This window comes from Scylla paramamosain, chromosome 24 (assembly GCF_035594125.1).
Source record: "Scylla paramamosain isolate STU-SP2022 chromosome 24, ASM3559412v1, whole genome shotgun sequence".
In the NCBI taxonomy this organism is placed as follows: Eukaryota; Metazoa; Arthropoda; class Malacostraca; order Decapoda; family Portunidae; genus Scylla; species Scylla paramamosain.
In genome coordinates this window covers 14834557-14847872 of record NC_087174.1, presented here as the reverse complement: position 1 = coordinate 14847872, position 13316 = coordinate 14834557, and the positions used below count along the sequence as shown (strand labels likewise).

At 43.0% G+C, this 13316-nt stretch overlaps 1 protein-coding gene across 1 annotated transcript; it reads right to left on the bottom strand.

Annotated features, from left to right (window-relative positions):
• Window positions 1–855: 855 nt before the first annotated feature.
• On the bottom strand, window positions 856–9381 carry LOC135112812 (uncharacterized). Its single transcript, XM_064027640.1, has 2 exons — window positions 5989–9381; window positions 856–1532 (listed from the first exon to the last, which is right to left on the bottom strand). The coding sequence occupies exon 1, from the start codon at window positions 7298–7300 to the stop codon at window positions 6353–6355; it is 948 nt and encodes a 315-aa protein (XP_063883710.1). The 5' UTR covers window positions 7301–9381; the 3' UTR covers window positions 856–1532; window positions 5989–6352.
• Between the last annotated feature and the right edge of the window lie 3935 nt (window positions 9382–13316).

Sequence of the window (13316 nt, the reverse complement as noted above, 5' to 3'; positions counted from 1 at the left end):
AGGACACACTATCACCTGAAAGACACATAAGCAGAATATTTGGCTCTACATACAGCTCAATAACAAACATTTAGATGGCATTTAACTATTTAGATAAAGAAATAATGAAGAAAATTATAACAAACTAAAATTATTATTACCTAAATTGGAATACACAGCTGTAATTAGTGACAAAAATGGTACCAGAAATTAAAGACTTAAGATTTGAAGAAAGACTTGAAGAGATGGGATTACCAACACTAAAAGAGAGAAGAGAACGAGGAGACCTGATAACAATATATAAATTAGTAAACCATATAGAAAGAAAAGACAGAAATTACTTCATACCACAGATAGAGGAGGGAGAGAGATGGATGATAGAGCATGGGAAGAAAATAAAGAAGACTGGATGTTCAAGTGACATCAAGAAATACAGCTTCCCATATAGAACTACTGAAACCTGGAATAATTTGAAGGAATAGATGGTTGTGGCAAAAAGTGTATACATGTTTAAGGAGAAACTGGGTATGGTTATGGAGACAGAACAAAATGAGCTTTGGCTTGTACCCTGTACAATACTGGTTAAATACACATATGATGCTTATTTCACGATATAAGTGATCATATCTCTTGCCAGAGAGAGAGAGAGAGAGAGAGAGAGAGAGAGAGAGAGAGAAAGAGAGAAAGAGAGAAAGAAAGAAAGAAAGAAAGAGAAAGAGAAAGAGAGAGAGAGAGAGAGAGAGAGAGAGAGAGAGAGAGAGAGAGAGAGAGAGAGAGAGAGAGAGAGAGAGAAAGAAAGAAAGAAAGAAAGAAAGAAAGAAAGAGAGAGAGAGAGAGAGAGAGAGAGAGAGAGAGAGAGAGAGAGAGAGAGAGAGAGAGAGAGAGAGAGAGAGAGAGAGAGAGAGAGAGAGAGAGAGAGAGAGAGAGAGAGAGAGAGAGAGAGAGAGAGAGAGAGAGAGAGAGAGAGAGAGAGAGAGACTATGCACATTAGCAATGTAATAATGATCATATATCTTGTCAAGAGAAAGAATCCTTACTTGACCTGGTAACACAGCAAGAAAAATAAACAATTGGCAACTCAGACCTGCCAGACGCAGCCCAGCCAGCTGGGGACCCCACATCGACACTAAGGCCGGGAAGAATTCCATGATGTTTACTCTTGGAAGCGTCTGGGGTACCACGGATGTATGTGGGATCTTTTCCCTCCCTTCCACAGCTGGGGATGGCTCTCTGTATCACTTCCCAGTGGTAGAAGAGAGCTGAGGGTAGTCCACGTCTGTATCATCTTCACCCAAAGGCTGTTCCACCATGGCAGTGGGGAATGCAGATGTCACTCACACGTGTTATGTGGTTCAGCACTGCACACACAATGCACTGTTCCAAGTCTTTGAGCGCTTTGACACATTGGGAACTGATTTTTGCGACACCCAGGAACACTGATGACAGCTGGCTCCCAGATGTCATCACTACCCTGTTGATGGTCTGCTTGCAGGCGAGCAACATCCATGCTCAGGAGACATGTGGCTTCTGTGTTCTGCTGTTTCTCCCACAGGCTGAGGAGGACAACAGAGAGCAAGTGGACCTACCAAGTGATACAAAGCTGTAAAGGTCACAAGAAGAAAAAGACAAGTGAGAGAGAGAGAGAGAGAGAGAGAGAGAGAGAGAGAGAGAGAGAGAGAGAGAGAGAGAGAGAGAGAGAGAGAGAGAGAGAGAGAGAGAGAGAGAGAGAGAGAGAGAGAGAGAGAGAGAGAGAGAGAGAGAGAGAGAGAGAGAGAGAGAGAGAGAGATTGTTGTATACAAGAAAAATACAACTGACAGGAAATAAAACGATCTGAAAAACAGCAAACAAATAAAATAAAAATGTAATAATCGATAATAGCCTAAAAATATAATGGAAAGAAAACCTGAGAAAACAGAATTTGGTATCCAAGAAAAAACATAGCATGTAAAAAAAAAAAAAAAATGAAAATTCCGTAAACAAAAAAGAGAATAACAAGACATGATATCAATTGTAAATATATGTATGTGTATATATATATATATATATATATATATATATATATATATATATATATATATATATATATATATATATATATATGAGATAGCAATTTCTTTTATTTTATACAGGAGGGGCAATGACCAGGGGCAACAAAGATCCAATAAAAAAAAAAAAGCCCATTGAGATGCCAGTCCCAGAAAAGGGTCCAAAGCGGTAGTCAAAAACTGAAACTTGAAACCTCGCTTTTGAAGGAATTCAAGTCATAGGAAGGTGGAAATACAGAAGCAGGCAGGGAGTTCCAGGGTTTACCAGAGAAAGGGATGAATGACTGAGAATACAGGTTAATTCTTGCATTAGAGAGGTGGATAAAATAGAGGTGAAAGAAAGAAGAAAGTCTTGTGCAGCAAGGCTGCAGGAGAAGGGAAGGCATGCAGTTAGCAAGATCAGAAGAGCAGTTACCATGAAAATAGCGGTAGAAGACAGCTAGAGATGCAACATTGCAGCGATGAGAGAGAGGCTGAAGACAGTCAGTTAGAGAAGAGTTGATGAGACAAAAAGCTTTTGATTCCACCCTGTCTAGAAGAGCAGTATGAGTGGAACCCCCTCCCAGACATGTGAAGCATACTCCATACATGGACAAATAAGGCCCTTGTACAGAGTTAGCAGCTGGGGGATGTGAGAAAAACTGGCGAGACATCTCAGAACGCCTAACTTCATAAAAGCTGTTTTAACTAGAGATGAGATGTGAAGTTTCCAGTTCAGATTATAAGTAAAGGACAGACCGAGGATGTTCAGTGTAGAAGAGGGGGACAATTGAGTATCACTGAAGAAGAATGGATAGTTGTCTGGAAGGTTGTGTCGAGTTGATAAATAGAGGAATTGAGTTTTCGAGGCATTGAACAATACCAAGTTTGCTCTGCCCCAATCAGAAATTTTAGAAAGATCAGAAGTCAGGCATTCTGTGGCTTCCCTGCATGAAATGTTTACTTCCTGAAGGGTTGGATGTCTATGAAAAGACGTGGAAAATTGCAGGGTGGTATCATCAGCATAGGAGTGGATAGGAAAAGAAGTTTGGTTTAGAAGGTCATTGATGAATAATAAGAAAGTGGGTGACAGGACAGAACCCTGAGAAACACCACTGTTAATAGATTTAGGAGAACATTGACAATCTATCACAGCAGCAATAGAACGGTCAAAAAGGAAACTTGAGATGAAGTTACAGAGAGAAAGACAGAAGCCATTGGAGGGTAGTTTAGAAATCAAAGCTTTGTGACAGACTCAATCAAAAGCTTTTGATATGTCCAAGGCAACAGCAAAAGTTTCACCAAAATCTCTAAAAGAGGATGACCAAGACTCAGTAAGGAAAGCCAGATCACCAGTAGAGCGGCCTTGACGGAACCCATACTGACGATCAGATAGAAGGTTGTGAAGTGATAGATGTTAAAGAATCTTTGTTGAGGATAGATTAAAAAAAAGCAGGAAATTAAAGCAATAGGATGGTAGTTTGAGGGATAAGAACGGTCACCCTTTTTAGGAACAGGCTGAATGTACGCAAACATCCAGAAAGAAGGAAAGGCAGATGCTGACAGACAAAGCTGAAAGAGTTTGACTAGGCAAGGTGCAAGCACGGAGGCACAGTTTCGGAGAACAATAGGAGGGATCCCATCAGGTCTATAAGCCTTCCAAGGGTTTAGGCCAGCAAGGGCATGGAAAACATCATTGCGAAGAATTTTAATAAGTACCATGAAGTATTCAGAGGGTGGAAGAGAGGGAGGAACAAGCCCAGAATCATCCAAGGTAGAGTTTTTAGTAAAGGTTTGAGCGAAGAGTTCAGCTTTAGAAATAGATGTGATAGCAGTGGTGCCGTCTGGTTGAAATAAAATAGGTAAAGAAGCAGCAAAGTTATTGGAGATATTTTTGGCTAGATGCCAGAAGTCACAAGGGGGAGTTAGATCTCGAAAGATTTTTGACACTTTGTTAATGAAGGAGTTTTTGGCTAGTTGGAGAACAGACTTGGCATGGTTCTGGGCAGAAATATAAAGTGTATGAGATACTGGTGATGGAAGGCTTAAGTACCTTTATTGGGCCACATCTCTATCATGTATAGCACAAGAACAAGCTGTGTTAAACCAAGGTTTGGAAGGTTTAGGTCAAGAAAAAGTGAGGAATGTACACCTGCATGCCAGACACTATCACCTCTGTTATGCACTCAGTACACAAAGACAGGTCTATGACACAGAACCAGTAGTCATTCCAAGGGAAGTCAGCAAAATACTTCCTCAGGTCCCCCCAACTAGCAGAGGCAAAAGGCCAGAGGCACCTTCACTTAAGGGGATCCTGAGGAGGGACTGGAGTGATAGGACAAGATACAGATATGAGACTGTGATCAGAGGAGCCCAACAGAGAAGAGAGGGTGACAGCATAAGCAGGATTAGAGGTCAGGAAAAGGTCAAGAATGTTGGGCATATCTTCAAGAGTCAAGAATACGAGTAGGGTGTTGCACCACTTGCTCTAGGTCGTGGAGGATAGCAAACTTGAAGGCTAGTTCACCAGGATGGTCAGTGAAGGGAGAGGAAAGCTAAAGCTGTTGGTGAACACTGAAGTCTCCAAGAAAGGAGATCTCTGCAAAAGGGAAGAGTCAGAATGTGCTGCTCTTTTGAAGTTAAGTAGTCAAAGAATTTCTTATAGTCTGAGGAGTTAGGTGAGAGAGAGGTATACAGCACAGATAAATTTAGTTTGAGAGTGACTCTGTAGCTGTAGCCAGATGGAGGAAAACTCAGGAGATTGAAGAGCATGAGCACGAGAGCAAGTTAATTAGTTGCACACAAACGCAACATCCAGCTTTGGATCGAAAATGAAAATAGAGAAAGTAGGAGGGAACAGAAAAGGGGCAACTTTCAGTTGCCTCAGACACCTGAGTTTCAGTGAAAAAAAGATGAGATTAAGAAGAGGAGAGGGGGTGTTCTACAGATTGAAAATTAGATCTTAGACCACAAATGTTGCAGAAGTTAATGAAGAAAAAGTTGGTGGGGGGGGGGGTGTCAAGACACTTAGGATCGATACCAGAGGAGCAGTCTGACCTGGGGACATTTGTGGTCCCCTCCCCAGATGGGGACTCCGAGGCTGGTGTAGGAGTCGCCATGATAATTTTGAAATTTTGAGTGAAGGTTGTGTGTTATTAGGTGCTTGTAGTTTTGTGTGGAGGAAGGGAGTTGTCTTTAGAGGGCAGGCTGTGACTGCCCCCTTGTGTTATGAAACACAAAGGGAAACATTCAGTAAGGTCATAGCTGGGTTTAATGATAAGTTCACAGCACCCCCTGATCCAGTGCTTTAGACCTCACTGGGAGTAATTATCATTTTGGCAGATGCCTCCTGCCTCTTCCATAAATTATAAATAAGCTATATCTTGATAACAGGTCTGCCCCCCCATTCCCCCCACCCCTCAAACAAGCTTGGGGGCCTGTGGGGAATGGGGGTTTTGGGCGGAGGAAAAATAAGAGAAATATGAGCATTAAAAAAGAAATAAATAAAAAAAAATAAGGAAATTTACCTTAATATTTCGAATTTCCCTGACCTATCCTAGCCCTAACCTTTCTCTAACCTACCCTAGACACCTCCCTTGGTAGGGCGTTAACCCAATCTAGCCGGTGGGGCTGCGCCCTCCCCCCTGGACTCCCCTTGCAAGGACGTTAACCTAACCTAACGAAGCTCAAAAATTATACCGTTAAGCTTTATCGGTGTGGTGTTGATATTCTCAGACCGATGATAGTGGGTACAGTTTAGCGGCTTCGTTGATATCGACATGAAACCTCTTCTTCACATCTCCATGCCGCATCTTAAACATAGCTGTGGCTAAATAACCTACATAGTGAGTTTTCCTCCTCCCAAAGATTGGCACTTTTCTCTTCACCTCCCTCCACTGGGTAGCCATATTAATAAATGACAAGAGCCTCTATCAGAACGCCTCAAGTGTCCCTAAAACAAAGAAAAAGTGTAACTGAACCTACCATGGAGATTCGTAATCGGTCCCTGCACGAATGGCCTAGCGAGTGGCAGCGCGTGATTGGAGGGATCTGGTGTATAGATACCGTGAAATCTAATATGCGGCTACCCACAAACACCAGTTATAAACAAAGGAAAATAATTTCAATGTTTACTCTTAACTGGTGCAGAGCTCGCTGAACTTAGAAAATACTGAATTTCCCAACACTCCCGAGTGCTATCTTGATCTTGATCTTAATGGTACATTTTGATCTTGATCTTGATGGTACAGGTGGCACAGGATCACTCCTGAGCCAGGCCTTTGGATCGGCAACTCCTGTAGAAGGAGAAAAAAAAAAAAAATAAGAGAAACGAACAGCATCCTCTATCCTAATTGTTCATACACCTGGCACGCCACATTCTCTCCAGAAACTCTTTCACCGCCTCAATCATCCTTTCATTGGCCTCTCTACACAGTCCCAGCAACAACACCATCCATTCCTTTCCTGTCTTCCCCACTCTTTCATTCCTATCATGCCCTAACTCAGTCAGTATCACTTGCATCATCTCATTCCTGTCTCTGGCATACTTCACACACTCCAGCACCACATGTTCCACCGTCTCATCCTCTCCCATGTCACACATCTGGCACACTTTGCTGCGGGACACAGACCACCTGTAACTCCTTGCATTCACATCCATACACTGTGACCTCGCTCGGATGAGAAGATCACCACCCAGGCTTCCATCATACCACCTTTCATACCTCGGGGCCTCTTTCTCCTTGTACCATTCCAAGGTTTTCTTTCTTTCCATCTCATTCTTCCATTCATTCAATCCCACACATTTCACTTCTTTGTCTATCTCATTCTTCCATTTTCTCACATCCCATTCGGCTCCCACTCTGCCTCCTCTTGTTACCACCCATTCACGCTCATTTTGATTCCTACCAGCCATTCTTATCGCCCACACAACTTCCAATCCATTCCTGTCTGTCATTCTCATGCATTTCTTCCTCCATTTCCTTCCACCTTCATTCCACAGGTACACCTTCCTTGCTATTCTTGCATCATCCATTCTCTCAAACCTAATCTTGTACCTAAGTGTGGCTTTTGTCAGTCTTTCTCTGAAGGTGCTCCATCCCATGTCACCTCTCAAGGCTTCAACTGCTGTGCACCTCGGTGCACTCAGTGCCATCCTTGATACTCTATTCTGTCCCACTTCTAACTTGTCAATTTCATTCTCATTCCATGCAATCACATCCATACCATACATTATACATGGCACAGCCACACTCTTCCACACTTCTCTCAACACATCATACTTACTTGCTCTCATCCTTGCCGTGCTTCCCAATCAACCTACCCACTGGTTTAGCATACTTATCTTTTCATTCTTTGCCTTTGCACACCCACTAGGACTCATCCACATCCCTAAGTACTTGTATTCTTGCACCTGTCTCAACTCATTCTCTCCAAGTCTCCATACCACATTACTTTCATCCTCTGACCTATTCACAATCATTACTTTGCTTTTCTCACTGCTAAACCTTACTCCAAAGTCTCTACCATAGCCATCCACTACATCCAACAAACTTTGAAGCTCATCTGCTGATTCACTCATAACAACTACATCATCTGCATAAAGGAGCACACATACTTTATCATTCCCCACACTTACCCCTACATTCATTCTTCTCATCCTGGCTGCTAGCTCCTCTGTATACAGGCTAAAAAGGGTTGGTGACAATATACAGCCCTGCCTAACTCCTCTCTCACTCTTCACCCAGTATGTTTCTATGTCTCTCCTGAGCCAGGCCTTTAGATCGGCAACTCCTGTAGATTTCAAAAAAAAAAAAAAAAGAAAGAAAGAAACGAACAGCATCCTCTATCCTAATTGTTGATACATCTGGCATGCCACATTCTCTCCAGAAACTTTCACCGCCTCAATCATCCTTTCATTCGCCTCTCTACACAATCCCAGCAACAACACCATCCACTTCTTACCTGTCTTCTCCACTCTTTCATTCCTATCATGCCCTAACTCAGTCAGTATCACTTGCATCATCTCATTCCTGTCTTTGGCATACTTCACACGCTCCAGCACCACATGTTCCACCATCTCATCCTCTCCCATGTCACACATCTGGCACACTTTGCTGTGGGACTCGGACCACCTTTAACTCCTTGCATTCACATCCATACACTGTTCCCTCGCTCGGAAGAGAAGATCACCGCCTAGGTTTCCATCATACCACCTTTCATACCTCGGGGCCCCTTTCTCCTTGTACCATTCCAGAGTCTTCTTTCTTTCCATCTCATTCTTCCATTCATTCAGTCCCACACATTTCACTTCTTTGTCTATCTCATTCTTCCATTTTCTCACATTCCATTCGGCTCCCACTCTGTCTCCTCTTGTTACCACCCATTCACGCTCACTTTGATTCCTCCCAACCATTCTTGTCGCCCACACAACTTGCAATCCATTCCTGTCTGTTATTCGCATGCACCTCTTCCTCCATTTACTTCCACTTTCATTCCACAGGTACACCTTACTTGCCATTCTTGCATCATCCATTCTCTCAAGCCTAATCTTGTACCTAAGTGTGGCTTTTGTGGGTCTCTCCTTCAAGGTGCTCCATCCCATATCAACTCTCAAGGCTTCAACTGCTGTGCACCTCGGTGCACTCAGTGCCATCCTTGCTACTCTATTCTGGCCCACTTCTAACTTATCAATTTCACTTTCATTCCATACAATCACAGGAGGAAGCAGTAGACACCTGCCGAAACGATAATTACTCCCAGTGAGGTCTAAAGCACTGTTCAGGGGGTGCTGTGAACTTATCATTAAACCCAGCTGTGACCTCACTGAACGTTTCCCTTTGTGTCTCACAACACAAGGGGGCAGTCACAGCCTACCCTCTAAAGACAACTCTCTTCCTCCACACAAAACTACAAGCACCTAATAACACACACACCCTTCACTCAAAAATTTTAAAATCATCATGGCGACTCCTACACCAGCCTCGAAGTCCCCATCTGGGGAGGGGACCATAAATGTCCCCAGGTCGGACTGCCTTTCTGTCGACGACCCTAAGTGTCTTGACACCCCCCTCAACTTTTTCTTCATTAACTTCTGCAACATTCGCAGTCTAAGATCTAATTTTCAATCTGTAGAACACCACCTCTCCTCTTCTAAACCTCATCTTCTTTTCCTCACTGAAACTCAGGTGTCTGAGGCAACTGACAGTAGCCCCTTTTCTGTTTCCTCCTACTTTCTCTATCCTCATTTTCGATCCAAAGCTGGATGCTGCGTTTATGTGCGCAATGACTTAACCTGCTCTCGTGCCCACGCTCTTGAATCTTCCGAGTTTTCCACCATCTGGCTACAACTACAGAGTCACTCTCATACTAAATTTATCTGTGCTGTATACCTCTCTCCTAACTCCTCTGACTATAAGAAATTCTTTGACTACTTAACTTCCAAAGTGGAGCACATTCTGACCCTCTTCCCTTTTGCAGAGATCTCCATTCTTGGAGATTTCAATGTTCACCACCAGCTTTGGCTTTCCTCTCCCTTCACTGACCATCGTGGTGAACTAGCCTACAACTTTGCTATCCTCCATGACCTAGAGCAATTGGTGCAACACCCTACATTCTTGACCTTTTCCTGACCTCTAATCCTTCTGCTTATGCTGTCACCCTTTCTTCTCCGTTGGGCTCCTCCGATCACCATCTCATATCTTTATCTTGTCCTATCACTCCAATCCCTCCTCAGGATCCCCCTAAGCGAAGGTGCCTCTGGCGTTTTGCCTCTGCCAGTTGGGGGGACCTGAGGAGGTATTTTGCTGATTTTCCTTGGAATGACTACTGCTTCCGTGTCAGAGACCCGTCTTTGTGTGCTGAGCGCATAACAGAGGTGATAGTGTCTGGCATGGAGGCGTACATTCCTCACTCTTTTTCTTGTCCTAAACCTTCTAAACCTTGGTTTAACACAGCTTGTTCTCATGCTATACATGATAGAGAGGTGGCCCACAAAAGGTACTTAAGCCTTCCATCACCAGAATCTCATGCACTTTATATTTCTGCCCGGAACCATGCCAAGTCTGTTCTCCAACTAGCCAAAAACTCCTTCATTAACAGAAAATGTCAAAACCTTTCAAGATCTAACTCCCCTCGTGATTTCTGGCATCTAGCCAAAAATATCTCCAATAACTTTGCTTCTTCTTCTTTCCCTCCTCTACTTCAACCAGATGGCACCACTGCTATCACATCTATTTCTAAAGCTGAACTCTTTGCTCAAACCTTTGCTAAAAACTCTACCTTGGACGATTCTGGACTTGTTCCTCCCTCTCCTCCACCCTCTGACTACTTCATGCCACTTATTAAAATTCTTCGCAATGATGTTTTCCATGCACTCGCTGGCCTAAACCCTCGGAAAGCTTATGGACCTGATGGGGTCCCTCCCATTGTTCTCCGAAACTGTGCCTCCGTGCTTGCACCTTGCCTAGTCAAACTCTTTCAGCTCTGTCTGTCAACATCTACCTTTCCTTCTTGCTGGAAGTTTGCCTACATTCAACCTGTTCCTAAAAAGGGTGACCGTTCTAATCCCTCAAACTACCGTCCTATTGCTTTAATTTCCTGCCTATCTAAAGTTTTTGAATCTATCCTCAACAGGAAGATTCTTAAACATCTATCACTTCACAACCTTCTATCTGATCGCCAGTATGGGTTCCGTCAAGGCCGCTCTACTGGCGATCTTCTGGCTTTCCTTACTGAGTCTTGGTCATCCTCTTTTAGAGATTTTGGTGAAACTTTTGCTGTTGCCTTGGACATATCAAAAGCTTTTGATAGAGTCTGGCACAAAACTTTGATTTCCAAACTACCCTCCTACGGTTTCTATCCTTCTCTCTTTAACTTCATCTCAAGTTTCCTTTCTGACCGTTCTATTGCTGCTGTGGTAGACGGTCACTGTTCTTCTCCTAAATCTATTAACAGTGGTGTTCCTCAGGGTTCTGTCCTGTCACCAACTCTCTTCTTATTATTCATTAATGATCTTCTAAACCAAACTTCTTGTCCTATCCACTCCTACGCTGATGATACCACCCTGCACTTTTCCACGTCTTTTCATAGACGTCCAACCCTTCAGGAGGTAAACATAGCACACAGGGAAGCCACAGAACGCCTGACTTCTGATCTTTCTAAAATTTCTGATTGGGGCAGAGCAAACTTGGTATTGTTCAATGCCTCAAAAACTCAATTCCTCCATCTATCAACTTGACACAACCTTCCAGACAACTATCCCCTCTTCTTCAATGACACTCAACTGTCCCTCTCTTCTACACTGAACATCCTCGGTCTGTCCTTTACTTATAATCTGAACTGGAAACTTCACATCTCATCTCTAGCTAAAACAGCTTCTATGAAGTTAGGTGTTCTGAGACGTCTCTGCCAGTTTTTCTCACCCCCCCAGCTGCTAACTCTGTACAAGGGCCTTATCCGTCTATGTATGGAGTATGCTTCACATGTCTGGGGGGGTTCCACTCATACTGCTCTTCTAGACAGGGTGGAATCAAAAGCTTTTCGTCTCATCAACTCCTCTCCTCTAACTGACTGTCTTCAGCCTCTCTCTCACCGCCACAATGTTGCATATCTAGCTGTCTTCTACCGCTATTTTCATGCTAACTGCTCTTTTGATCTTGCTAACTGCATGCCTCCCCTCCTTCCGCGGCCTCGCTGCACAAGACTTTCTTCTTTCTCTCACCCCTATTCTGTCCACCTCTCTAACGCAAGAGTTAACCAGTATTCTCAATCATTCATCCCTTTCTCTGGTAAACTCTGGAACACCCTGCCTGCTTCTGTATTTCCACCTTCCTATGACTTGAATTCCTTCAAGAGGGAGGTTTCAAGACACTTATCCACCTATTTTTGACCACTGCCTTGACCCTTTTACGGGACTGGCATTTCAGTGGGCATTTTTTTTTATTGTTTTTTGTTGCCCTTGGCCAGTGTCCTTCTTACATAAAAAAAATAAATAAATGAATAAATAAATTATACTTGGCACAGGCACACTCTTCCACACTTCTCTCAACACATCATACTTATTTCCTCTCATCCTTGCCACGCTTCCCAATCGACCTACCCACTGGTTTACCATACTTATCTTTTCATTCTTTGCCTTTGCACACCCACTAGGACTCATCCACATCCCTAAGTACTTGTAATCTTGCACCTGTTTCAACTCATTCTCTCCAAGTCTCCATACCACACTACTTTCATCCTATGACCTATTCACAATAATTACCTTGCTTTTCTCACTGCTAAACCTTACTCCAAAGTCTTTTCCGTACCCATCCACAACATCCAACAAACTTTGAAGCTCATCTGTCGATTCACTCATAACAACTATGTCATCTGCATAAAGAAGCACACATACTTTATTGTTCCCCACACTTATCCCTACATTCATTCTTCTCATCCTGGCTGCTAGCTCCTCTGTATACAGGCTAAAAAGGGTTGGTGACAATATACAGCCCTGCCTAACTCCTCTCTCACTCTTCACCCAGTCTGTTTCTATGTCTCCTAGTCTATATCTAGCTCATGTGTCTATGTACATACTTTGCACTATGTTTACTATCTTTACACTCAATCCAATCTTTTCTAAGACTCTACCTAGCATTTCTCTGTTCACTCTATCATAAGCTTTCTCTATATCCAGAAAATCTAGGTACAATTTACCCCCATCCTTCTTTTTCTTCTCAGTCATTTCATTCACCACAAACATATTGTCCTCAGCTCTCCTATCCACACAAAAACCATACTGTTCTTCACCCAGCTCTCTCAATCCATTTACATAGTATCTTATTCAAAACTGCGCTGAAAACTTTACCTATTGTATTCACTAATGCAATTGGCCTGTAGTTCTTCAGCTCATTCTTACTTTTAAATTCTCCCTTATGCAACAGACACACTCTGCTTTCATTCCACTTTCTTGGCACTCTCTCTTCATCCCACACTCCATTGAATAATTCAGTCATTCTGTTTATCACTACCTCCCCACCATTCCTGTAGAACTCATACAGTATATCATCTGCCTTGACATTCTTCTGCCTTCTCACACACCTCTCCACTTCATCCCTACTGATTCTTTCATCCAGTTCATCTGCATTCTTCCTTTCCAGTGTTACACATCCTTCTCTCACACTAAACATCTCACCTACCCCACCTATTACAGCCATACTAGACACATGCCCCAAATTTTTTTTACGTTTACGGCAACGTTACTGAACCCTTCTCCATGAAGCGTGAATTTCATGCTTATATGTAACGCAAACGTGATATCCAGATTAACCATA